Here is a 27321-nt window from a genome sequence, read left to right as displayed (position 1 = left end):
GCAATCAGCTACAGTATCTGCTCCCTGTTCAAACCTGTGATCACAGCACTTGACAGGAGGAAGTCTTCCAGCATCAACTTCCTTTGCGTCTCTGAGATGATATGAGACTGAATGCAGAGAGCATCAAACCAAATCAAAGCCAGCAGAATAGAAGACTGTGAAATTGTTGTGCTCATTTATTAAAGGAAGCTGGGTGATCAGGATTATTGGTGAGGATGGCATGGTATATTATTTCCTTGATTTTATGACATTTCACAGAGAAGCAGTCATCTTGTTTAGCTCATCCTCATGTACAATTGATCTCTTACAATCCCCCCATTTTTGACATGTAGATGGAAGTACATGATGAATGCCTCCTGAGGAATGAGCCAGGTACAGGCCTATGTGAAAGATGGAGGCACGGGCGTAACTAAAAATCACAGGGCCGCAGAGCAATATTTTGTATGGGGCCCTGTGATTTCTAGTTACACCCCTTGCAGAGCCCTCCTGAGATCCCACACAGCCCACCTGAGAGTGACCCTCCAGAGTCCACCATAGACTGGTATGGTAGGCTCTGCAGGTCTCAAGTGGGCTGGTCACAACCCTGCACACCTCTTAACTGTCAGCCCAAATCCGCTGCCGGCCTCCTCCCACAGTCGCTGGCGGGCCCCGTCTCCTCCTCCGTCGCTAGGCCCTGCCTCGTCGTCTGCTGTTGACGCCAGGCCCAGCCTCCTCCGCCGGGCCCAGCCTCCTCCTCTGCAGCTGCTGGCTGTCACTGACTATGCAGCGTCTGTGAGGAGGAACGTGCCGCTGCACAGATTACTGACAGGTTCTCAGCGATCTCAACAGCGGCAGGTCCCTCCTCACAGCCTCCAGTGAGAACCAACAGCCTGCGATGTCATAGCAACCAAGGCGGCCCGCACGACATCAGGGGGACCCTTTTGTACCTCGTCCTGGCCGGGGCCCCCTCTGCCCCCAGCCGCGTAGCATTGACTTCGGCCAATCGACTTCAGTCACCATTTGGGTATTCAAGTAGCCCCCCTCCCATGGCTGCTTGAATACAGTAGCCAGCAGTAGATGTTTCTTCCATTCATGCATGGATGTGGGAATTGAGGGGGCTGAACGAGAGAAAACTAAATGTGTATGGCCAGCTGTACCCTCTGAGTGTAACATGGAGCCATTTATGGCCAACTCTTAAGTCAGGCAGACTAAGGCCTCATTCACATGGACGCGCACAGCCGTATGTCCGTGCAGAAACCTGCACAGGTACTGTGTGTAGCCACATGCAGCTGCCAGTACAACTCAATGGCTATTGCACAAGGCTACATGCTGACCCGATCTTGCACAGCCATACATATATACGGATGCACGCCCTTGGATGCAGATGGCATGTATCTGTGCCTGTACGCATGTGCAAGTTCTGGACAGCATGCAGCTGAGTCATGTCATTGAGCCATACAGGTGGTTACATCCAGCAGCTGTCCCTCCTGGGTGCAGGTTTCTGCATGGACTATACATATTTATGTGAATGAGGCCTTGGGGCTCTTTCATACCGCAATTCATGTTATATCTGCATCCTAACATATGCAGTGTATGTGTGTGTGTCATTGTTAATTGCACCCCAAATGCACATCTACAGAATGCTGCAGTGCACCAGAATACACAGATGCAATTACTGAGTGCTGTGTTTTGAAAAATAGAGCAGGACATTTTTTTTGTGTGTTGAGTTACATTCACTGGGCTGCTTAGTAAAACGTGTCTCAACACACAAATGGTGACATTATGGGGTGAATGTACCATAATGAGCAGCCTGATTTTGTCCCTTGTCAGTTCAAGATGTCGTGAAGTACAAGTAACGAGGTGTAGCATAGGAGAGGATTGCAGTATTTCATGAAATGGATCATTCTTTGTGGAAGGCCTTTGGATGCTAATCTTTTTGGGGGGTGAGAATCTAGCGAATAACGACGTATGCTGTGTAATTCCCTTTTAGTGTGTGCTTATTTAGGACCTTTTCACAAACATTCATATCATTGTGCACCTTTTGTATGCTGATCTGACATCATCCTAGAGTGAGAAATATTCAATATCTTTCTATGACTTACCTTTACTGCGTTCCCATGTCCTGGCATTTTTAGGCACTGGTGATGTAGCCAGGGTCTCACAGATGCCCCCTGGGAAGGCTACCTCACCAGTGCCTTCCAGGGAGATCCTAACCAAGATTTCGAAGGAACAAAATGGCTTTTTTCAATTTATTTTTTACGGACGATGGTCATGTGATATGGCGCATGCGTGATATGAGGTGCATGACTGTGTGCGCACTATCTAGTGCACATGCCATACGGTTTTACTGCTTTTGGTGGCTCAGTTGAGGAGAATCCTTCACTTCCTGTATGACAGAGGTGGCAACTCCGGCCCTCCAGCTGTTATGGAACTACAAGTCCCATGAGGCATTGCAAGACTGACAATTACAGGTATGCCTCCCATAGGCATGATGGGATATGTAGTTGAAGCACAGCTGGAGGGCTAGATTTGCCCACACCTGCTGTATGCCCCAGGTCAGGAAGTGAGGGGAAATCTCTGACACACAGATAAGAAGTAATCTCACTTTGTTACTGAATCCATGTCATAACAACCATTTACTGCTGGCAGACATTGTAACAAGTGGCGTACTCCACTGGCTGCAACTGGCAACATTGTAGTTGGCAAGTAATTCAGCATAGTTTTCTACTGCCCTGGCTTGTGATAGAGGGCCGTGATCTCTGCACAGATCCTGGAAAATGTTTTCTACAAGTCCCAAGTACAAATTCAAAATATATGTTTCATATTACGGTAATGAAAGGCATAGTCCACAAATACACACACCTTGAGGAAGGAAGACGTGTGCATTTATGACTTTTTTGCATTGGAGCCTTCAAAGTATTAAAACCTGGATGGCGGGTGCAATGCTTAGACTCCTGCAGACTATTCCCCCAAGTCCATTTAAGGCTTAAACTACAAATCCTAACATGCCTCTGCCTGTAACTGTCAGTCTTGTAATGCCTCATGGGATTTGTAGTTCCACCACAGCTGCAGGGCGGGAGTTTGCCCTCCCCAGATGCAGATACTGCATGTGATCGATTTTTACTGCATGTGATCGGTTGGCTGAGGTGGAATTTTTTATTGATCGTTTCTGATATTTGTGTGCGTGTCAGACAATCAATCGTAACACAGATCAATTAAATGATTGTTTTTCACAGATTGTATTTTGAATCGATAACGTATGTTTTGCATCGTTCAATATTTGAATTGATGACTAATCTCTTGTTAGGGATCACTCGTACCAAAATCAATCCCAAATCAATGTGTATGGCCACCTTGCCATGAACCAGTCTGAGATGGACTGTGCTTTTAAGTGCGTGTGGATCTGTACCCAAAACCTTTGATATTTCTAGCTAGAATAGGGTAAGGTTAGAACCCCCGTCAGCTTTCACTTCCTGTCCTGGGGACAACCCTTCAATCAGACAGGAAGTGACAGAATTTTTATACCAGACAGGAAGTGAGGAATTTCTGCAAGGGCCATTTCGGACAACAATATGCTGACAGTGGTTCTTTCCTTATTCTACTTAGAAGTATTTTTGCTGTTAGAGAGATTTCCCCTTACTTCCTGTCCTAGGGACAACCTTTTTATCAGATGTAATGGGAGTGACAGAAATCTGCAAGGGGAAACATACAAAAACAAAACATTGACAGGGGTTTTTTTCTTCAGCAAAAAACTTCTGTCTGTGTTGCTGTAAGATGGATCCTGGGGACAACCTTTTCCTCCATACAGGGACTGAGGGAAAATCTGCAGCAGAGTGATTTCCCCTTTCTCCTATCCCAGGGACAACCTTTGCCTCAGACAGGGAGTGAAGGAAATCTGCAGCAGAAAGCCTTCCCTTCACTTCCTCCTATCCTGGGGACAACTTTTTTTTTTATCAGGGACTGAGGGAAAATCTGCAACAGAGTGATTTCCCCTCACTCCCTCCTATCCTGGGGACAACCTTTTCCTCAGACAGGGAGTGAAGGAAATCTGCAGCAGAGTGATTTCCCCCCACTATCCTGGGGACAACCTTTTCCTCAGAGTGACTGTGGGGAAAATCTGAGCAGAAAGCTTTCCCTTCACTTCCTCCTATCCTGTGGACAACTTTTTTTTTATCAAACAGGGACTGAGACAAAATCTGCAGCGGAGTGATTTCCCCTCACTTCCTCCTATCCTGGGGACAACCTTTTCCTCAGACAGGGACTGAGGGTAAATCTGCAGCAGTGTGATTTCCTCTCACTTCCTTCTATGCTGGGCACAACCTTTTTTTATCAGACAGGAAGTGAGTGGAAATCTGCAGCTGGGAAACAGACAATACAAATCTGACAGAGGTTCTAACATTTCCTTATTATTTTGCGATTCAGAGATTAGAAGCAGATATTGTTCCCCCACGATGGGCTGGTGTGACCGCCAGCTAGCTTCCATGTAATCCTCCCTTTCCCTTATCCCTAGTGTCTCAATCCGCGGCGCCCGCTCTCCTGCGATAAAGCGATGATCGCCTGCTTGGTGTTTTTCCCTCTTCCTCCCTTGCGTTCCCTAAAATGTGTATCTGTATTTTCTCTGCCATGTGTAATGAGAGATATCCCCCACCCCCGGTCGGCCAAAACAGGAGGGGGGAGGGGAGAGTAGAGGAAGCGCCAGGAGAGAGCTGGGAGCCGGTCAGGGAGGGGGAGGAAGGAGAGGGAGGAGTGGCAGAGCAGTGATAAATTACCCCTGGAGTCACAAGGAGGAGCCTGATCCAGAGAGAGAGAGAGAGAGCGAGAGAGAGAAATATAGAGAGAAAGGAGCAAAGAAATAGGAAGGAGTCATAGCCAAGGACACACAAAAGAAGAATTCCGGATCGTGATCAATACTCTGCACAGAGCTCAGTGATCACAGCCGGTGTTCGGACTCCCCTGTCAGCTCTTCTTCTCCTCTTTGTGTTGGTTTATGGAGAAGAATAAAATGGTCTCGCAGGTAAGTGTGCGCTGTTCTCCATGTCCATATTAGTGCATTCCACGGCGGACCCCCTCCCTCCCCCCTAGTCTTTTGTCTCTTTGTTTCTGGCCATAATTGGTACCATGTGTGCCGATCCCTCTTCGTCTACCATTCCGGGCGATCACCCGCCCATTGTGTGTGTGTGTGTGTGTGTGTGTGTGTCTGCCTTTCCATTACGTAGAGGTAGACCTGATCATGGTTCTAGTTCTAGAAGGCTTTCATGTCGGATCGTGCTCGCTTGACGCCATGTAGATCGCCCTTTGTATAAAGCCGGATCGGTGTATCGATCGCATTGATCGGGCGGGTTTAATATGTTGCAGTTTGTCATTGTGAGGAGTGATCGGCTGCTGTCACCCTCACACTGCTCCGATCGTCTCCATGCCGCTGCTGTCACCCTGCGATCCCCCTCCTCCGATCATCTCCATTCTGCTCATACATCTAGGTAGGGGCATTCCCAGGATATTGCAGATTGCGCAGGGAATCCTGCAGAGGGGACCGCAGTAGTGTGTGTACATGGAGGGAGGGGGCAGAGATGTGAAGGTGAAAGCAGGCAGGAGAGAGACGTGTGAGTGAGACAGCCATTCAGCTCAACATGTTTTCCTGGGGGGGTGGATCAGAGGATCCCTGCACCTTGTTGCAGCAGTGTGTTCTTTGTGGCTGGGATAACCCTTCTCCTTTTGGGGGGTGTTTTTGCACACTGCCATCTCATATGGCAATAAACCTTGTTACAGTAACATCAGTTCAGTGCCAGGATCACTGTTTGAAAAAAGGAAAAAAAATTGGAATTTTAAATTTTTTAAATTTTCTATTTTTAAGGTCAATGTTTAAAAATGACAGTAACATGGCAAGCCGGGTTGTTGTGTCCCTTTTGATTTGCCATATGGAGCCTGTTTTGTAGACCGACGCATCGTGTGTGTGTTTTTTTTTTTTCTTTCTTTATGGGCATGCTTGTATTTAGCACTTTAATAAACAGGGCTTTTTTTTTTATGTGAAGAAAATGACATCAACATGGCTGAAAATAAGCATCCTTATCCCTGATTTGTGCCGTTAGAGCACACACATTTACAAGACGGGACGTAAATATAACATACAAGAACAATCTACTGATGGAGGTCCTCCCTCCTTCCATGAATACTGCCGTGCTGCTGGTGTTTTTTTTTTTTTTTTCCTTTTTTTTGTTCCCGCTATAGACGCATGATGCATGTATCGCATGATTGCCTGTTTGGACCGCTGTGTGTCATTGTAATGCAGGTTTTTTTTTTTCTATAATGAAAATTTGGACTCTGACCCCCCTCGTCCTCTCTGGCGTTGCAGCGTTTGTTGACGAATGTTGTCTGGGCGCGCTTGGCTAGATGCTTGCAGACTGTAAATGGATGCAGCAGCTCTCAGGCTGGACTTGTGGTGCCCTGGGCTCTCCCAGATTTGTAGGTTTGGCGGTATTTGTGTGGAAATAAAAGCTTTGTCGGTGTGGGAATGGAGGAAATGAGGGTTCAGGTTGTGTGCAGGAAACGGAGAGGATGGAGCACATCAACAGCGTGTTGGACTGCGGTGGAAATGTAATGGCTGAAGTCGTTGTAGGTGTTGGTAATGAATGGGGGTTGTGTGTCTAGTATGTAAATGTTTATAAGTCCTTCTACTGCAAGGTAATACGCTGTGCAAGACGCAGGAACAAGACCGCGCCATTCCTTTTCATCGATTGTGTTTTTCTATTCTTTTATTTGTGCGTGGATTATTTCGCTAGCATAGTTGGTGTGAGGTTTTGTTTTATATACGTGACACCTTTTGAGGATGGCGGTATACAATTGTTTGTAAATAAGCCCTGGCATATCCCAAATTTGTCTCCTGTCCAAGTTACAGATGGCACAACTTGTGTGACCGATTCATGTATCGGTCAGTAAGATGTCTAGGAATCTGTTGCAGGTTTACCTCACTCAATAATTACACACGTGATGCCGTAGGTTGGGGGGGTATCAAAACTGGAGCAGTTGCTCATAGTAACCAATCAGCTCCTGTTTTCAATTTGTTCAGTTAAGCTTTGAAAATGGAAGGTAGAAGCTGGTTGGCTGCCATGGGCAAGAGCTTCAGATTATGTCTACTCCAGTTTTGATAAATTACCCTCTGTATCCGAAGGGTGGGCAGCTCCAGCCCTCCAGCTGTGCTCAAACTACATATCCCAACATGCCTCTGGGAGTCATGCCTGTAACTGTCGGTCTTGCAACGTCTCATGGGACTTGTAGTTCCAGAACAGCTGGAGGGCCAGAGTTGCCACCCCGATGTATACCCCCACTGGTTTTATTGCAGATATGGCGCTATTAATGAACAGCGCCAGAATGCAGAAGTGTTGCACAAAATAACTACCTGAATTTGTCGGAAGCAGCAAGAAAACAATCAAAATGTCTTTAGTAAATTTGGAGTGGACTTTCTTATATGGCTAGATTCTTTGATTGAATGGCCCCCATTGTGTTCATGTAAACATTGTTGATAATCCTGACTTTTACAAGTGGTCTTGTTATGGCGGCCGAGGTAAATTGTCATTCAAATTTCTTTTTAATACATAGCAACCTCTGAGCTACACAGGTGATTAAATCTCTATACTATGGGGAGTTTTAACTGCTTGTTGACACTTCTCTCATTAGCATCACATTGATGTCAAAGTACTGCAAATTAGGGGGAGAGCCAACAAACGGTTAAATCTCTTATTAGTGAAGAGATTGAATTGCGAGCGTCGAGCGCAGGACTAATTATAATGCGCTATGAAGACGTTCTAATGAATTTATTTGTGAAGAATACCCGTGTAGCTGTATACAGCTCCGTTACATAATAGTTTTCAACTGCACATTGCGGTTACTGAAAAGGAATCTGCCACAAAGCTGAATACCTGCGTGGGATGCCTCTGGTAGAAGCTGCCATCTTCTGATGCCAGGCAACACGCTGTTTTGGGTCAGTCACTTGTTGTATAGCGGGTGAGGAAACCCCAATAAATGCTTTAGCTATTCATCAAAGTGTGTCTTTATGTTTTAAGTCTAACGGAACCAATAGCCCTATAAACAAAATGGGGGGAATTGATCAAAACTGGAGCAGCTGCCCCTAGTAACCAATCAGCTTCTCTCTTCAGTTCAATTAATCTTTGAAAATGAAAGAGAGAAGCTGATTGGTTGCCATGGGCAACTGCTCCAGATTTTGTCTGCTCTAGTTTTGATAAATTCCCCTCCATCTACACATCTCCCATAGTACACGTAAAGCAAGGAATTCCTAGAATATCTATAAAGAAATTGGCGTCCTGTGCTGCCAACAACCTGTGTCCGAACCGTTTCTGCTTTGATGTCACATGGCTGCAATGATCTTTTTTGATGGAAAAAGAATTGTGCACGTCGATTAATGTTTAGATGTTGACCGTAAGAACCGCAAGGAAAAATGAAAATAGTTATCTACAAACAGCCTTTATAGTGACGAGGCAACCAGACTATGAACAGTATTTAAAACAGTGTGGTAATATTCATTACTATGGCTTTATGAATTTGTTTACCAAAAAGTGGTTTATACTGCTATTTTTATTGACGTAATGATTTTACAACCACTGTCACTAGATGTGTGACCCTATAGGACAGTGACTGAATTTTTTTTAGTGGTGAGATGTTTCCAGGCGGTTTGAGGTGTGGGGTTCCCCAGTTCTATACAGGTGATGTGCAGTATGACCTGATAAACAGATTTCTGAAGATGCGTTATAGAGGTGACCTGTCACGCGGGGCTCATTCACACCATAAGCAGTGACCAGTGAGCAACACTGGTCACCGGTAGGGAACATAGAAAACAACTGATCTCTATGTGTCCTTTTCACACCATCATGTGGGTGTGCAGGAAAAAAAAATGCAGACCCGCTTTATTTTTGTGCAGCGCACCGTCACAATGCAGGTTGGCGCAGTACAACGCATGGTTGTGCGGGGACCTTAATGAGAGTGTATACTTTATACACTCTAAACTGTGTGGCCTGCTTATACAGAGCATCACACTGGACCTGTCACACCACACCAACCTGATTGTTTTGGTGTGAGTGAGGCCTAAATAAAATGCAATTCACATTATTAGGACACATAATGACATTGTACACATATTTCGGAGTTAAGAAAATCTTATTCTTTTACTAAAGAAAATGGTTGTAACCATATCCATTCACCCTGAAAATGTGTTGGGTCAGGGGACTGAGGCCAAAAGAATGAGTGCACTTTGTCTGAAATATAGTTTGTGGAGGAGCTTAACATCAAAAATGTGTGGAAAATCATGGGTCCTGGTCATTTTAATTTTTCTCTAGAATGTATTCTAATATACCCTCCCCCTCCTTTTTTAATTTTGTGTGTAAATGGATACCATGCAATTCAACGAACAACACAGCATGTTCATAAAATAAGACCAGATGGCTGTGTCTCCCTCACAATTGCCGCCCGCTGGTTGCAGGTGGTAAATATGTAGATGTAATATTTCATATTCTCCAGACTTAAATGCATGAAAAAACATTTTGAGCCCTGATCATAGTGATTAGAGAGTGTTCCAAGGGGTGCCAACTTTTTTTTCTTTTTGATGGGTGTACAAAGCTTTTCCCACCATGCAAATATTCATTGGTAGTTTTAATGAAGTAAACTGGTGTTGGAGTAATATGTTCCTTTTATCTAAGCAGAGACTAATATGGACAGATTAGTGTTCTGTGTAATGCTAACATTTCATAGACTTATTGTATAGCCAGTTAAACACCGGTGGAGTATCTTCTAAGTAATCGTCACTTTAACAAACAAAAACTGCAGAGAGGTATAAATTGCAGGAACTTGGGGTTGCCTAAAGCGGCAGCCGACACTCCACTTGGGCACAATTTTGGCATGTCCAGGTAGTGTTAGTTTGCCTGCCCCTTTCTGCTTTCCATGTTTATGCTTTATTCATAAGAGCGGGCAGCTTACCTTGCCTGTGATAAATTAAAGAAAAAAATCCATACCTAGTTCTGAATGACTGAGTCATTTCAAACTGAAAAGCTTTCTGCATATTCCCAGGAGTGTGCTGTATAGACATCTTGATTGCCCATTTGAAGCTTGCAACTCCCTCTTCTTCAGGCCTTTCACATAATTGTAATGGCCATAGACCAGGCTGTCTATATTCTGCTGTACAAAGTATTGTGGTAGAGAAATGGTGATTTAACTCTTCACTACTATTGGTATAGCAAAAGGTCAAAGGAGGCGAACAAAAGTTACCCATAACCTAGAAATCAGTTACCCATAACCTGGAAATCTGATTTTATATGGAGGAAGTTCTGGGCATCTCCTTAAAGTCTGCCTGGACTGGGTTCTTCCCACATCTGCATGGCTCCACCAACACAGTCACGTCATCCATTCATAGATACTGTGACAGGATTTGTGAATTGAGAAACTGCAAGTCACATCAGCCACCACAGCAGAGGTACGGACATCACAACACTTGTAGTCCATTCATTCTGCCATCAGCCATTCATTCTTCTGTCCGTGTTTATTGAATGTCCATATCCTAGTGTCCGTAGGGACAGAAGGGAGAATCGGCAGGAGCCAGAGCCTTGCACCCCGCCATTCACGGATCGTGGTTGCAATGCGATGCTTTACTGGCTCCAATGCAAAAAATAATAAATGCAAATTTTTTTTCTTTTTATGAAGATGTGTGCATTTATTTAAGTAGATGTGGATTATAATTTTTATTGTGTAGACAAATATTCTATTTGGAGAAATTAAATTGCCCTGAAATGTAAAAATTGCTCCAGCTTACACTTCAGTTTTTTTTTATACTATGTCGAACATTTATTTAGAAGGAGATGTGTTTGGAATCATTTAAAAACGTTGATCTTTTAAATAAGAATAATACAGAGTGATTGATTTTTTTATAGAAAATGTACACACGGCACTTGTCGATTCTAGACTACATATACATCTATTTGGTTACTAGTACATTTTAAAACAAAGGGTTTTTTTTTTCTTCTGATCACAGGACAAATCTGGTCTGCCTCCACATTCTCTTCTCCTGTTTCATCTGTTCCAGCAGGCAAGGTCTGCTTTCAATCACAGACAGGAAAGGGTGGGCAGGGAGCGAAAGGGGGGGATGGTTAATTGAGAAGCCGTGTTTAGAGGAAAATTAGCTGCAGTCACTTTAAGTGATGTCAGCCTGGCTTGGCGATCCTTTTCTGAAGAGGTCACAGGCCCAGCTGTTGAATGACCCTCCTCTTGTGCTCGATGCTGAGAGGGGACAAATAGGCACATGGCCCGAGTCATAAATTCCTGCTGCTGCTTTTTGGATTTGTATTGATCTTGTAACCTTTTAGGTTATTTTTATAAAGAGGTGACCAGTCTTTGAGGATTTTTTTTTTTTGAAGTTCTATCGCTTTTGTTCATTTAATATTAAAAGTGGAAAATGATAAATGTTACTCGGCCCCTGCTTTGCTATCTTAGTTGTATGTTGTGTCTCATACGTTTATCATTCATGAGCGGACCACAACAGCAAAGTTCAAGGCTGGGTTCACCATTTTCCGGACCAGATCTGGAACACCGTGCATTGCGTTTTTGCCGCGTTATGGAAACTTTTTATTTTATTTGTTATTTTTTTAGCTTAAAATAGTCTCTCAGGTGCGTCCCAGTGTGTGCCATGTCTTTTTGATGCATTTCAGTGCATTCCAGACCAGACAAAATGAGACGTGCAGTATTTTTCTGGTCTGGAACAAACTGCGCTGGTTCGAACAGAGGCCAGAAATAGCATAGGGATTTGCTCTGATCTTTAAAAAAAAAAGTATCTTAAATGTTACTTTCTATGAAAGGTTGGCTGCCTTGTGGGAAGTTGACAATAAGATTTAAGGCTATTGCCTTTTGAGGTGTTTATTTGGGCCCCATTCGCACGTAGCGGTTTTCACGCGACACAAAAATGTGCTAATTTTAACATTACCCCAGCTAGCCGGAACGCATGGAATCCACCTAGAAAACCGCACTTGAGACTTTTTTTTGCGGGACGCATGTTTTCGTACGGTGCAGAGGTCGCTCTAGTGTGATGGTTAGCGTGTTTCTGTGCGTACCAATACGCAGTGAAAACTGCTAATGTGTGAACGGAGCCTACGTTTTCCTTGTATTGACCTGCAGTGCAAGAACTGCTTTTGTGTTGTTAAATGGTCCTTTTTTTTGCATTAGTGTTCATTAAAAAGGCTCTTATATGTTAAAATCTTATGAAGGAATTGAAGCTTACTTTTTTAATTGGGGATTCTGCCACGGTTTCCTGTTTGGGCTCCATGCATAAAGCAGAACCTAGATCTGAGTGATCAACCTGGTTACAGGACACATCAATTAATTAATGAAGCAACATTCAAGTGCACCCACTGAGATCTGACCCCTTTTTGGAGTTTGTCATTGCAACACTGACAAGTCCCCATATGTGGTGCCCACACCCTGGTGGATTCACCGCACGTTGTTCCATCAGCACTATCAACATTTATAACACACTCTGTTCCCTTGTGTTGTCTGTCTTCCCCAGTGTATGGACTTGCCTCTGTCGCTGTTCTTCCCATACTGTGTGCAGTAAGCTTCTAAGGCAGCTCTCCCCGGTGTCCATTCTGCATTCTCTAGTATTCCCCGTTCTTATTACACTGTTCTTTGTCACACTTTCCCACACAGGTTTACTTTTTGTGGCATCTCTGACCCTAAATTCTGCACTACACTCTGGTAGCCCCCCTTTTTTTTCCCTTCAGCTTCTCTGCATCATACTATGTTCTTTGCCACGCTGCCCCCATTGTCCATGCTACTGCACTATAGTCTCTGCATCTTTGCCCAACCACATGCTCCCCCCGTTATCTGCATTGCATTCCCTTAGAGTGGTTTACTGGCTGCGGTAGCATTTCTTGCAGCTTTCTTTCACCGTTTTACACGGTACTCCACCCTGTGGCAGCTGCCTTCTCATGGTTTTTTGATTCCAGTGTCTGGCATTCTATGAACCCCAATTCTCTACAATGCTTCACTTTACTTTGTATGTTTTAGAACATTGTCTCCATTGTTTTGTGGCTGGGATAGTGTGGACAAACTCCCAAGTAATGCATTAAATGCAGCCTGATATTTCAGAAATATACAGGAATCCTAAATCTACTAAGCCTTGCCTCTCTGTACACCAGCCATGACAAACTTCTGCAAGGGGTAGTCCATATAAGTAAGGGATGCATTCTCTGTTGGACCTTTAACTTTGGGATATATAATAAGATGGGTGGCAGCCCATCAACTCCAAGATAAGGAAAAATAGAGCTAGAAATTATGGCAGAGAAAGGTAATAGTGGAATCCAATAGATAAAAGAAAACACCAAGTCACTCCTACCTACAGACTTAACCTTTTTAGGTAAAGCATTATTTCAGGGTAGACAGACCTTCATGAATTCAGATTACTAAAGGGCTATTGATATAAATGCAATCCATGTGATTTTTGTTATAATATTTGTTGAGGTGGTAATGGACATATTGGTAAATGCATTTTACATTAACTGTCAAACGATTGTTATGCATGCCTATTTAGACTATCGAGCATAACCTAATTATAGTAATAAAGCCCCTAATTATCCTTTTAGAGGGGAAACAAATGGGTGATGAGTTCATGTGAGTCACACTGGAAATCACTTTTTTTTTATTCAAGGGGAGGTTTTTTTCATCAACAGATTTTTGGAGCAGTCAGATAAATCTTTCTGTGCATATAGTGGGGTCAATCTGTTGTTGGACTGCAGAAGCCAATTGGGCAGATTGGAGTCTGTCCATAATACCATATGCTTCCTGTGACTCCGCTGACTCTAGAGTGATCGTGCATTAACAGCTCAGTGCGCATATAACAGTCTGTGCGGCCACATTTAATTCTAGTAAACATGGCGGCTGTTAGCCCAGGTTGCATAAACGATTCATTGCATGCACGGGGTCTACAGTAAGATTGAATCATGACATACATGGAGATATATATATATATATATCCCAGCTTATATATAGCACACTGTACATCAAAGAGTGATAAGTGCTAACCCTTATAATTTTGGGTGCAATAAACCCTGTCAATGTTTTTTTTTGCGGTCTGCCTTCCATTGACCAGTTTTTTACCTTCACATCCTGTCTTGGAGCTACAACAGGTAGTGAATGGAAATCTTATTTACTCTAATCTATACTTCTGACAAATTTTTCGATGTTCTTTGTTGTTGGCAGATGCAAAGGGATAATCTTCCCAGTGGGAACGCAGACCACAAAAAAAGTCTAAACCCTCCCTATTCTATCAAAAATATTAAAAGAAAGCTACACATACACTTTAAAATGTTGTTTACCACATAATTGATATACTTTAATCATGATGAAAATAAGTATAAAATACCTAGTTATCACAGTAATGTAGAGAGCAAGCAACTAACACTGCATTACCTGCATGGCCATCATAAAGACAAAAAATTGGATTGGCATTTTCTTGCTTAAAGAAGTCTCGCCATAATCTTCAAATCAATGGAGCACTTGGTTCTGTTCTGATCCGTGGATGCATTGTGCAGTAAAAACTGTTTGGTTTTTTTCTTCTTTATGCTGGCTGTCGGCTCCTTTCCAGCCCGAAGCCTTATTTATAGACTTTCTAGTAGGAGAGCTACAGCACTGTAGCAATCTCCCCTTCTACTCTGTGTGCTGTGAGCACAGATGTTCCCTTTTAAATAAATAAATAAATAAATCCTCCAGCAATGCTTTTCTGTCTCTGCCTGTTGCTGCCAACAGTCTGGTCTGTGTGTACCCTATGAACATACACAGTAGAGTCACGCTGACATGCTCCCCTTCCCCTGCAGTGGTGTACTATGGTGGTTAGATGGACGGTGGTTGTATCCAGCATGCGCTGCTGCCAGAGAAAAGTGCCATCATTCAAGGGAGATGCGGTACTCTGTTGACAATGTTAGCTCAGCCAGCAGAGCACAGAACTGGACCAAGTGCTACATGCACGATTTTCAACTTGGTGATACTTTTTCTTTTAAAGTCTTACTCCAAACAAAGTTTTTTTGTTTTGGATATACTTGATAAGCATTTATTGCTTCTAAGTTGTTGTTACACTCTCTAAATTGAAACAAAGACTATTTTCTTTACTGAAATTTAATGGGAAAGCTGCATTTTTATCTTACACTAATGTCTATCTAATATTATGCCTTTTCCATATTATTTAAAACCAATACCCTTTCAGTCAAGTGTAAGAAGGTTTCATTTTCATTCAATTTATGTATTTTATATAACGTGACATATATTTAGTAGATTTCAACATTGGGAAATGTATATTCTGTCTGACCAAACAGCATGTTGGATCAGAGCTTGCAGTTTATGCATTAACTTTCCTGTTGGTGTTTTCCAGGATTTTCCTTGTTTAAATTAGGCACCATTCTCTTTGCAGAAAACACATCTTAATACCCCTTAGCTTTTTCAGTAGGTCTTTTTCTGCCATCAGTTGGGTGGATGAATGATGTGTAAGGCGTCCTATTGTGATAATGATCAAAATGACTCCGCATTCAGGAAGATGGGAGGTGCAGTCACCTTTTTTAGATCTGATCTCTGCTGAAGAACACTTGTATTGTAGGAGTGAACAAGGAGCAGATTTCAGAGATTGTCCCCTTGTACTGCACTAATGTTCCACTCAAGCTTTCCTCCATCAGTTCAGTTGATGCATTTTCAGTAGAGAAAACGTAAGCAGTTGTTATGACTTAAGATAGCCATACACATGACAGTTTAATGGAGCCGCCAAATTTTTGATTCAGTTTTCTGTCCATTGCAAACCAATCGAAGACATAACAGTGGTGGTTGAGATCAACCGGAAAGAGGTGGGATCAAAGTTGCTCCAGGCAAGCCCAACTGAAGAATCCAGTTGATCTGCTGCTTGCTGTAGTGTTTTTGTTTTTGTTTTTTTTGTTGTTCAAACTTGGAAGCTGTCTGTTTATTGCCAAGGAACTGAATTCTAAGTGTCAATCAGACTTGTGGGTAGTAGATTGCTTACTTTCTAGCAATTACTTTGCGATTTGTTACTTTCTAGCAATTACTTTGCGATTTTGTATTTTCAAATTCCACTAGATGAAAAGTATTTGAAATTGATAAAGAATTGGCATGTGCATGGTCAGCTTTAGAGGGTTCCCTTCTCCCTATGAGAAAAGCAAAGGAATGCTGAACTACATGTGCAGTGTGGCCTGCTAGTCTGATTTATTTTTGGTAATTTATTGCTAGCCTTGCGTCCTGTGTATAAATAAAATATAGTTAAAGTAAAAAAAAACTAAAAACTTTGCATACATTCAATGTAAGTAATCCTTCCATACATTAGTTGATAGCTGTAGCTTGGTCCCCTTACATAAACCTGTCCCTTTTTAAACATAGTTCTGCACTGGGTCTGTGTGCTTGCACAGAAGGATTGGAGGAGGGTGGGGGTGAAGCTTAGAACACGCAGTGCATCACACAGATTCATGGCAAGAACTAGGACGGGGTGGGCTGAGTAAGCAAAGGTATTGCATGCAGAGGACCATACAGATCAGAGTACCAATATACCTAAAATGTCGCCAGCTGTTTATTTTTATTTTTTTGGATTCTAAATTTTCATAGTGGAGTTGAATTACGCTTTTCATTTGTAAATGTATATGGTACAGTGTTTTCAATCAACTGTGTGTACTTTTTATAGATATTTAAGTTATTATTTTTGAGACTGTTCTTGTTCACTAAATCACTTTTGTGTGAAAGGTTAAGTCATGGTTTAAAGTTTTTGGAATTTAAGGGTGACATTTGGTTACATGGCTTGCTGGCATGTGCAGCTAAGGAATCTCAGCTGATCTTGTTGGACTTGACAAACTAAATAATCAAAGCTTTGTCATCAGCCCTTCTCTCCAAATCACTTTTTTTTTTTCTGTTTCCCCATGTTTTACCACTCATATGTCATTGCTTCATTTATTTAACCTCAAGCCTTAAAGTGACTTCTGCCACAGTAACAAAAATAAAGCATGTTTGCCATGTAAAATAAGTATAACGCCTTTCTAGAGGGTGGGAAGTCAAATCTTCGCTCCTAGAGTGGTCAGCACCTTTTGCTATAGCATACTTCTGGATGTGTTGGATAGAAGGTTCCCAACTGGGTGGATGTTGTGGTTCCTTCTTCCAGGTGCAATGTCATATAGGGGCTCATAGACTGTTACAGAATTCAGAAGTAGATAAGAGCTGCTCACATCTTTGAAACCTATAATATTAAAAACTAGATGTGTTGGGGCTTGTGCTTTAGGCTTATGTTACTTGGTGAGCACGGAATTCTGCTTTAAAAATCCAATTAAAGGAATAATTAGAATCAGCTGAGGCTCATTTACAGCCAGTTTTGCTCCGTATAAAGGTGCCCATACACTTTACAACCCTTGCAAGACTGTTGTCTTTCGAGGGTTGTAAAGTAATTAAAAAAGCCCATCTTGGACAGGCAGATCGTACTTGCGATCATCGCAAGCCCGCCCCCCTGAGGGGCGGGCTTCCGATGACTGCAATGCTGAACAGGCAGTGTGCGCGTGCGCACACCGGCCCGTTCGGCAGTCATCTCTCGATCATGTTAAAAACCAGCCGAAAATCGCAAGATTCTCGGCTGGTTTTCCAACATGCTCGAAATACAAAAGTCGTGCAACCATACATTAGAAACGGTCGCACGCCTTCTATACACTGCACGATTATCGTACGATCGTGGGATTGCCCACGATTCTTCTACGAGAATCGTGCAGTGTATGGACACCTTAGTCTCTGCAATTTTGACCTTTTAAATCATCAGAGTGAAGCTGGCAGCACAAAGATTCGACAAATCAGTAATGCCAGGATCAAAATAAAAATCCTAAAAAGGGTTATGTCATTCTTTGTCAAGGGGTGCAGAGTCATTTCTAAGGCTTTAGAGCAGGGGTGTCAAAGTACCGGCCTCTGAGACAGTACTATGTCGCCCGCAGCCAGCTGACAAGTCAGGCATGCGGTCACGGACTGCATACCTGACTTCCGGGAGCAGCTACACTTCTCTGTTGGATGCAGACCGCGTAGCTGCTTCTCTGTGCCAGCGCTCAAATCCTTTTGGCCAGTGCTCTGAAATCCTTCAGTGGATGTTGGATAAAAGGATGGATTGGTAAGGTCTGTACTAGACCTTACTAATTAACCAAGCATGAACTTTAAATGTTTTATCATTTAATATAGGGGAAACTGTTTTTTTTTGTTTGTTTTTTGTTTTTGTTTTTGTTTTTTTTAAATTTCGGTAATTTTTTCTTATAGTAATATAATAATATAGTAAAAAAAATTAAAACCCCAGTGGTGAATAAACACCACCAAAAGAAAGCTCTATCTGTCCCCAAAAAAGGGTATAAAATTCATTTCAGTACAGCGATGCATGACGGAATAAATGTCAAAGTACCGCAGCGCTGAATACTGAAAAATGGCCTGGATGGGAAGGGGGTTTAACACCACGGATGTCAACTGGTTAAAGCTATTAGATCCAGAAGGCAACCAGCATTTCCGCAAAAACAGCCTATGTGTTCCTTTGAGTTCAGTTTGCTCTAACGCCGTACTAATACTGTGGTATGATCTGAAACTAGCAGTTCATGCTTGAGAGCTAAGCAGTGTTTTAAATGAACACAGTTCTGCATTAAAGAGTGGATTAAAATTCTTCCACAGTGACCGGAAAGGAGCATATTTTTAGGAAACATTTAAGTGTAGTCTTTGCAGCTAAAGATGGCAACATCAGTATGTTTCCTCTTAATAGGCCTAGATGCAAGATACAGTGTGGTCCCACGCTCCTTGGGTACCTTTTGAGGAAAGGCAGATGCCCTACTACCTTTTCCTTGCCAGGAAACATGTGCCCATCTATGGGAAGAGTTCTAAGCAAGTTATAGTTGAGGAAGGGAAACCTATATTAAACAACGCCTGCATCCAATCAGATTGTTCAGGTATTTTGAGAGCCAGTGGGGCCGACTAGCAAGAGATTCTTCCATCCACACAGTTTAGCATAGATTGAAGAATCTGTTCCACTTTCTCCATCTGGCTATAGAAAATCTGCAGATAATCTATAGGTTTATGGCCAGTTTAAGCCTCCCAGTGGGGTCACAGAGGACAATAACTTGACAGACGTTCTGTCCTTTCCCTGTTCTGATATAGATTGATCAGCCATTTGTGCATTTAATGAACATCATGATACAGGGGTAGTCCCTTAGCATGGAGAAGGTGTGGGCATTTGAGTCTCTTCCTTCTCTTACATCACCATTTTGCCACTGTACATGGTTCGCTTTTAAGAGCTAGTATGAAATGTATCTTTTATAATTTAACGATTAATGCAACAAGAATATTCTTGTGTCACGCTAAAGGACATGATTATAAAGCGGTGAAAGTGAAATTCGACGAATATTTACTGCAAGTGAATCTCTCCTGGTGTGTTAAATTACAGGGAATGATTAACCAACTGTGAATGTTTGGTAAGTCACATTCACTGCATTATAAATATGCCCCCTAATGTAGCATTAACCACAAATTACTAAGGATCTTCAAAGTTCTGTTCAGAACGAAATTATTTTTCTTCAGGTTATTCATCCCACTGCAGTTATGGAGCTAGGGATTTTATTCCCTTCTTTAGCCTCTTGAGATGAAATTGCTTTTAGGAGGTGGCAGGTCATTTTTGCTTTAACCAGCATTTCTAGAATAGATGAATCTGTTAAAAGAAAACCTTATGGGAGGAGGGTGTCTACATGGATGAAGTAGGGGTCCCCAGTATGCAGTGAAGAGACCCAACATGAGAATGTGGCCATATGTGAGTGAAAGACTGAGGCTGCCTGATTGTTTTGATGGAGGATTACTGAACATTTTCTCTTTGCTTAAATTCTACGTTTGTTCGATTTCAATATATATAGCCATATATATGTTGGCCTGTACATTTGTTGTACCTCTCATGTGCATGCCTCTAGGCACTGACAGATGAGAGGGAGAAGGAAGTTAGAAGGGCATTGGAGATCTAAAATGTACCCTTAAGCTGGCCATAAAGGGCTTGATAACACCATAGATGACACACAATGCAGAACTCTGGTGAGAATTTGGATGTTTGTTGGGACACCCTGAGGGCAAAAACTGTCCTTCCTTTATCCTTTCCTATGTCAAGTGATCTGTTTTTCTGACCGAATTTCCATCTTGTTGGTAATTTGAGTGACTCATCTGATCCTTCCTCCTTTCATTGAGAAGAGGAAAGAAAGTGGTGAACCCTGAATGCACCGATTCACTCTGCGGCTTGTACGAGTCAAGCTGTACATCGTTAAGATGGGTGAACTTTTAAAAATTGGCCTGATCCAGTGTGGTTTATGGATCAATGATTTAGATACAGACACCATTTTATTATTTTAAAATAAACTATCTGCATGCTTGGTTCAGTTTTTATTCGGCTCAGATTTGATTCACCAGATCTAGTTTTCCAATCTCTTGTCTGTGCAAAATACAGTTTTATTGGCCCCTCACACATATTCAGTGAACACCATTTCCCCTTATTTATTACATGATTTTCAGAGTAAACAGCCTCCGCCATCTCAGTAAAAGAGCCTGGGAGATCCAGTTTAAAAACAATCTTTATTTTTTGGGGCGATCTGGGTTCACACCAAGCACACACTCACATCCCTAACTAGCAGCAGATCATTTTAGACCTATTCTGTATACAATAAAGATGGTTTTGCCTGCCTATCAAAATTGGAACAGATGGGACAGTTGACTTTGTCTGCTAGTATAGGGATATCATTGTATAATACATCATATTATATTATCTGTGCCATATAAAATAACTTCCTAAATGGCCTTACTTATTTATGTGCTGCACATATAACGAGATAATCTGATCGCTTGGCTCAATCGGCACATGTAAATCTCCTTATACTCACATCAAGCTTGTGATTACCACTGGATCATCCTTAATAAAACACAACCTAAATCATTTTTACATGTATTGTTTCTGTTCAATGGAGTAATCTAGTTGTTTAACAAGAAAACATAATTTAACTGTTCTGTGATTGCTGCTTTGGGAAGCGTGTTTGCGTTGACATTTCCCCCAACCATTATCTTTGTCTATTTATGTGCTAGGTGAAAGTGAAAAGTAGATTGCTCAAATGCATTCATGGCCTGAATATCTACACTAGGTTGCATCTGTTAACATTTCTAGTTGAGCTGCTGTAAAGGTTTAATTTGCAGAGGTGGGAACTTTCATAAAGATGGCAGGACAGTGCAGAGTGTTCAGCTCTGCACTGTTCTGCCATCTTTATGAAAGCTCTCATTTCCCAGGTTGAAGGTTACATGGGTTTTTTATTAAAAAAAAATCCAATTTTATGAAATGTTTTTTGACCTGCAGAGTTTAAACATGTCACAGATATGTTTAAGGAAGACATTAACTGGTAATGTTCACTGCTTTTAGAGGAAGGTTTTTTTTTTTTTTAAATGATGGCCATGATCAAGTGAAAATCTTTTAATCCTTATCAGAATAATCCAATCTGTTAATCAGATGTGTACAGAATCTGCTGTAATCTCTTGTTTCATGATAGGCTATGGGATAATGCAGGATTATCAGGGGAAGGAAACCCTTGGATTATATACAGTATTTTACAGGTAATTACCATGCTGCAGACAATTTGGTCCTCTCAGATTATGCAAGAATATTTTCTTTTAATGAGACATAGCAAAAATGGCAAAGTTTATGTGCAAAACATTTTATAAATAAGTATGACAGTCACAGCAAGTGTGCTACATGTCGTGTGCCAGACATCACCATATACAAGATTAGATTTGCCAATTGCTGATGCTGTTTTTGGATCTGCACGGCTTGGATTTGGCTAGCTATGTATGTGCAGTCACTGTTGACTGTCAGATTTTGTTTTCTTATGTCTTTTGTTATCCAGGTCTAATCCAGCATAGAGATGTACGTTTTTGGGACACCAATTTGCATGGCTGTGTGTATGTTAAGCAAGGTCAGGCATTAGCAGTTGGTCATTTTTCAAGTTCTAACCACCATCTAATATGTCTGGGCATCTTAAAGCATATCTTAACCATAAAGCAAAAATTGTGTACCTTTTTATAAATGTAGTGGCTGCATTAATTTTTTCTTTTTCAAGCTTTTTTCCTTTTTATTTTCACCTGATGATCCAGCCAGTAAGTTTATTATTTTCTAACGTCCTTTAATAGTCCAAGCCATCATGCAAAAGTGGCAGAGGGTTCAGACAAATCCTTTAACACTGACAGGGGTGCTTACAATGGTCAGTTTCTATTCATTTATATAAAACCTTTATCCCAACAGTTGCCGTATCTGCTTGAAAAGTGTTCTCTGGAGTTTGGATTTATTTGTTAGTCCAGTAAACGAGCTGGCCACACATTGTGCAAATTTTGTCTGGTTCTCGATGAACCAGCTGAAATTCGGTCAGTGAGTGGCCCTGTTGGGAGTCTTCCATCCGGCATCCTTTTGATCCGAAATTTGGAACCGAGCGGAAATTGTTGGATCAAACAGTGATGGCAGCCATTCGTTTGTCAGGTATTCCGATAGCAGCACACACCAACTGCTGTCAGCATACAACAGCCTAGCAGGAGATTCATCCACCCACGCTGTTTAATGTGAAAGACGGGATCTGTTGTATTTCTTTTTTTCACTCCGCCCACATTTTGCTGTGCAAGGGTGGCTACCGTTGCTTCTCCATGGAGTTGAGCCACTCTAAAATGGGAAGTTTGTTACTGGATGGATCAGAAGGTGAAAATTAAAGAAAACAACCCTTAAAGAAGAAAACGAATGCAGCATCAAATTGGTAAGCTGCAGTATATTAAAGGGAATCTATCATCAAGCTAAGTACATATCTGATAAAAGCTTCCCATTCGGTCATCTTGCTATCATCTTGCTACGGTACAATTTTTGGAGTGTGTTAGACTGAGGTAGCCTCAGTCAAGGATTTTGGCTTCATAAGATCTGCGTTCTAACTGAAGTGATCACTATTGGTTTGAACTTGCAGAGTTATGTTAATTGAACATCACTGTTTTTGAGTATCTTCAGTTCATGTTGATATACTTGCAGTGATGTTTTTAATTCTGCAGATACATGAAAATGTCCTACATTCGTGGCCAGAAATAGATAAATCCTTTTTGAGAAAATGTGTATTTTTCAGCTTTTTGTCAACCCACCGTTTCCATGTGAACAGAAGATCTGTGCAGGAACAGACATCACTGCAGTATATGCAGCCTCTCCTTGCTTCTTCTTTTATCAAGAACATAATGTGAGAACATACTTTTGAAAGAGGCCATCTGAACAATAGAATATTTAAAAGTAAATTGTTTTGTTCATTATTTAACATGTTTTGTAATCACAAACCCTCATTCACCCTCATTCAATTGTTGTGCGTTTCCCAAAGTGCAACGCCTAGTGTGAAGATTGTCATTATATTCAGTGGTGCCTGTTCACACCTGAGCGCTGCGCTGGTGTTTGTCACATAAAAAAAAAAGTACGGTAGCTTTTTTTAAAATCTGGACAGAATTGTGTTTTTGGCTCCATAGACTTCAATGGGAACAACATGCGATACAAGCTTTTTAGCGCTAACAAACAGTTCCATCTTCCTAGCAACAGGAACCCTAGGCCTTTGAACAAAATGGAGGGTTTAAAAGTGTCCATCATTGATGTGGTAACTCTCTCAACTGCCTGGTAAGGGCCCACAAGGAACCTGATTAAACTGTAGCTGAGCTTAGAGTGATGGGGTGGAGGCACAACACCGGAACTGTTTGTTATTATTCCAGGGGTGTCTCTGTCCAGTGGAGTGATTTTTAAAGTTGCATTCACCTGTGGTAATGAGAAAAAAGACCTCTTGTATATAATTGTAAATTTAGAAATGGGATTTATTTTTGAAAAAGTTTCACCAAAGCTATGTCATCTTTTATGGATAACCTCCAATTGTACGGAGCCAGTTAGTAGTACTTCTAGTGTCTAATTGAATTTATGAAAAATAAGATTCCCCCCCTGCTAAGGAAGGGGGCTGGAAGTTAAAGTGTACCATAATTAAACCTTTCTTTATTGTGATACCCGATCTCATTATCTGATGTGAATTACATTTGAACACTGACTTTCCTAAGAAAGGGTTAAAAATCTAGAAGCCTGGCTACTGCATTGTATGTTACTGAAGGGAAGTCACCCTGTCTATACAATGTATGGGGACAGATTGTCATTGTTATGTACACAGCATAGCTACTCTTAATTTCAAACACCACCTGGGGTTTTCTCAAATTTCGCCGTAACCATTGAGACTGCACTTTTTAGTTCTCTTTCCTCAGGTGCTGTACGCTCTGAGGATCACTCTGATCTCTAGGATCGTGGTGCTGGGGAAGCCAGAGGCTTGATTGGTAACCACTTGTTATAGATCATATGATCACCATGATTGAACTATTCCTGGTGATCAGATTGTAAACACACTTGCGCTTCTGCCTTCTACATCATCTCTTCTAGCTAGAGCTGCGAGGAAAGGAGATGTGTGGCAGTCACTGTTTAAGAGCAAAAAATCAAAATGGGAAAAAAAAAAAAAAGCTTTGACATTTTTAGAAATGTCTTCATGTCAGAGCTTGCAGTTTAATGCTTGCACCTTTTAATTATATTGTGCATAGACGGATAACTTGGCTGCGGGTTGCAGTAGACATTCATAGTATACTACTTGGCTGATTGATGTAAAGAAGATTGCACGCGCTCTGCATGGTCACATGTCATGTCTGTGATCAGCTGGGAGGTGATCTTGAGCACTCCCGAATTCCACATTACTGCTGCATGAGGATAAGAGGAGCCTATCCCGGGGCGATTGAGCTCATACACTGCCTCAAGTCCTGGAAGTACATAGCAGCGTTAAAGAAGAGTCATTGATCAGATAAATATAAATGAATACATAAACTTTTATTTAGCATTAAGAGTTCTTGGGGAGTCAACAGTGTGAGGCCAGGTTCACACCTGCGCGATCCGTGACCATGCGCAATTGTGCACAACACTGTGCGGATTGCCGTGCAGTCACGGAGTCGCCCACCACCACCGATCGCGCTGACGGTGCCATTATTTTCTAATGGCGGTGCCATTTTTTTGTCTGCAATTGCCGTGCGGATGTAACCACATTGAAATCAATGGGGCTGCGCGGCAACGACTGTGTGCAACTGCACAGGATCGCACTGTCCCTGGACAAGCGTCCTGGATCGCCAAGGTCTGCACCAGCCCTGAGTGAGGTCAGGCAGATGACTGAGTGAGCTGGAATTGTCACATTTCAGGTGACCCTTTTTTTTTTTCTTTTTCATTATGACACTTTAGCTAAAATGTTGAGGCCCATTTACACCACCTGCATTGTGGTAACACGTTAATTGCGGTGTGTGCTGTGCAACACACAAGTACTGCAATGCACTAAAATTAATGGTGTCCTATGTGCTGCAGAAAAATGCAGCCTCCACAATTTTTTTAAAGTGTGGGTTGTCTAGTGCAATGGAAAACACAATATTTAGAGCGCACTCCTGTAGAGCAGACACAACTCCGAAGGTTGACTACTGGTGGTGTGCGAAGCCCCTCACAACAGGGGGAGGGACCCTGTGTAACAACCTAAAAACAAACACTTTATTGAGGAGCGCAACTACCTGGAATCACTTTGGTGAACACATGGGCTGAACAATGGGTGTACAGAAATGATGGGACATGTATATGTCAAATACGAGTATAGAACACCATCCTATAACTGGCCCTATAGGATAGAAAAGATGTTGACTTACAGTTAAGATGTGGGAAAATGTGCCTAAAAGTCTCTCCCGGGCTTCACTTCAGGATCTATTGGTCGGGTCCTTATAGCTGGCAGGTGAGAGGTGAATAGCTGGAAAAGAGCTTGGCTAAATGGCTTGTTCCCTCCAATCGTCAAGGTTTGGCTGGTCTAAATCAAATATGCGATGGTGAGACAGCCCACGTACTCGGCTGGCCAGGCCGGGCCACGACGGCTGGGATGGGGAGAGTGTTAAGAGAGAGAGCGAGGAGCCGCGAACAGCACTGAGGCGCCTGGTGCCGTGTGTATTAGCGATGCAGTCGGGCTGCTGTCTCGAGGTGTCCGGAAGTCTCGCAATCAGCGAAAGTCGTGGAGGACTGAACGGGGGGGTAGAAGTTCACGGTGGATGGACGGCTATGCGTTTCGAGGAGATTCCTCTTTGTCAAGCCACAAGATAAAAGTCTAGTGCAATGTACCTTAGTGCACAAAAGGGTGGAAACCTTCTAAGGACAGCCTCAACAGTTAAAGGAGAACTATGAGGTGAGTGATTTCCAGTTATTCTCATAGTTAGAGCCGACCTGTGACAAAAGCTGTCGCAGGTCAGCTCCATTGTCTCCCTGCAGTAAGCGGTGATTGTCAGTCACCACTCCGTGCAGGGATAACCCTCTCCGATCCTTCAGCGCTGAGTGGAGGAACGAATGGGGGAGGGGGCGGGCACAGCTGTTTCTGCCTCTAGATAGGTAGAGCCAGCTGTCACTCATGCAGCTGGATGAATCTCAACAGTATTGTCGGGATCCGTCCCGGCTGCGGCGCTCTCGGTATGCCCGCAATATACTGAGCTTTAGGGTCACAGGAGGACAAATACTAACCTACTTCGGTGACCAAAGAGAACTATGGGGAAAAAAAACTTGCCCCATAGTTCTCTTTTAATGATGAGAACAAAAATTATTTCTATCTTTTTTTTTTTTTTTTATTCCAGCTCCCCTTTCTGCTGCATTCTGTTATTTCAATGTTGCATGTACAGTTCACAGGATCTGTAGGCTTAAAAAAGAACTGTGACGTTACTCTGACAATGACGTATATGCAACATTAAAATATATGCAGATTGCAGCAGAAAAGTGAATGGTGCAAACTCTCCTTGGGAATTTTTATATCTGGGACAGGTCACCTGGGGACTGTCAGAATCAGGCACACTCAGAGAAATGATGCACTTGCATTTGCCATCCACGCTTTCTGATATCATAATGATAACATATGTATTGTAGAGGTCAGCTTCAAACGCAGAGCCTGCGATGTGGTACTCCAGGCGCCAAAGTGCATTTAAAGGCTTCCTGTCTGTTTTATTCGTCACCTTTGCATCAAACATAGAAGCAAAATTGTTTCCCTTGCGGGGGTCTGTGCTAACAAGGTTCGGTACACAGCAAACACAATCAGCCTCATGATTATTTGAGATTATTTTGATCAGCTCAACCTGCATGCTGGTTGGCTCAGCCTGCATGCAGTCTCTCCCTCTCTTCCCCCCCCCCCCCCCCCCTCAGCAGATTTAGGG

General features: G+C 42.4%; 1 protein-coding gene across 7 annotated transcripts in view; it reads left to right on the top strand.

Annotated features, from left to right (window-relative positions):
* RBFOX2 (RNA binding protein, fox-1 homolog 2) overlaps positions 1-27321 on the top strand; it is a 300225-nt gene that overhangs the window by 171196 nt on the left and 101708 nt on the right. The window contains exon 1 of one of the 7 annotated variants that reach the window (XM_018564720.1): positions 4756-4993. The exons of the other annotated variants lie outside the window; for them this stretch is intronic. Coding sequence (XP_018420222.1) covers positions 4967-4993 — 27 coding nt within the window. The 5' untranslated portion in view covers positions 4756-4966. Of the gene's footprint in view, positions 1-4755; positions 4994-27321 lie in introns of those variants that run through there. 7 annotated transcript variants of the gene reach the window in all.

This window comes from Nanorana parkeri, unplaced genomic scaffold, assembly GCF_000935625.1.
Source record: "Nanorana parkeri isolate BGI_ZX_2015 unplaced genomic scaffold, ASM93562v1 scaffold774, whole genome shotgun sequence".
Lineage (NCBI taxonomy): Eukaryota > Metazoa > Chordata > Amphibia > Anura > Dicroglossidae > Nanorana > Nanorana parkeri.
This window is presented reverse-complemented; position numbering and strand designations above follow the sequence as displayed.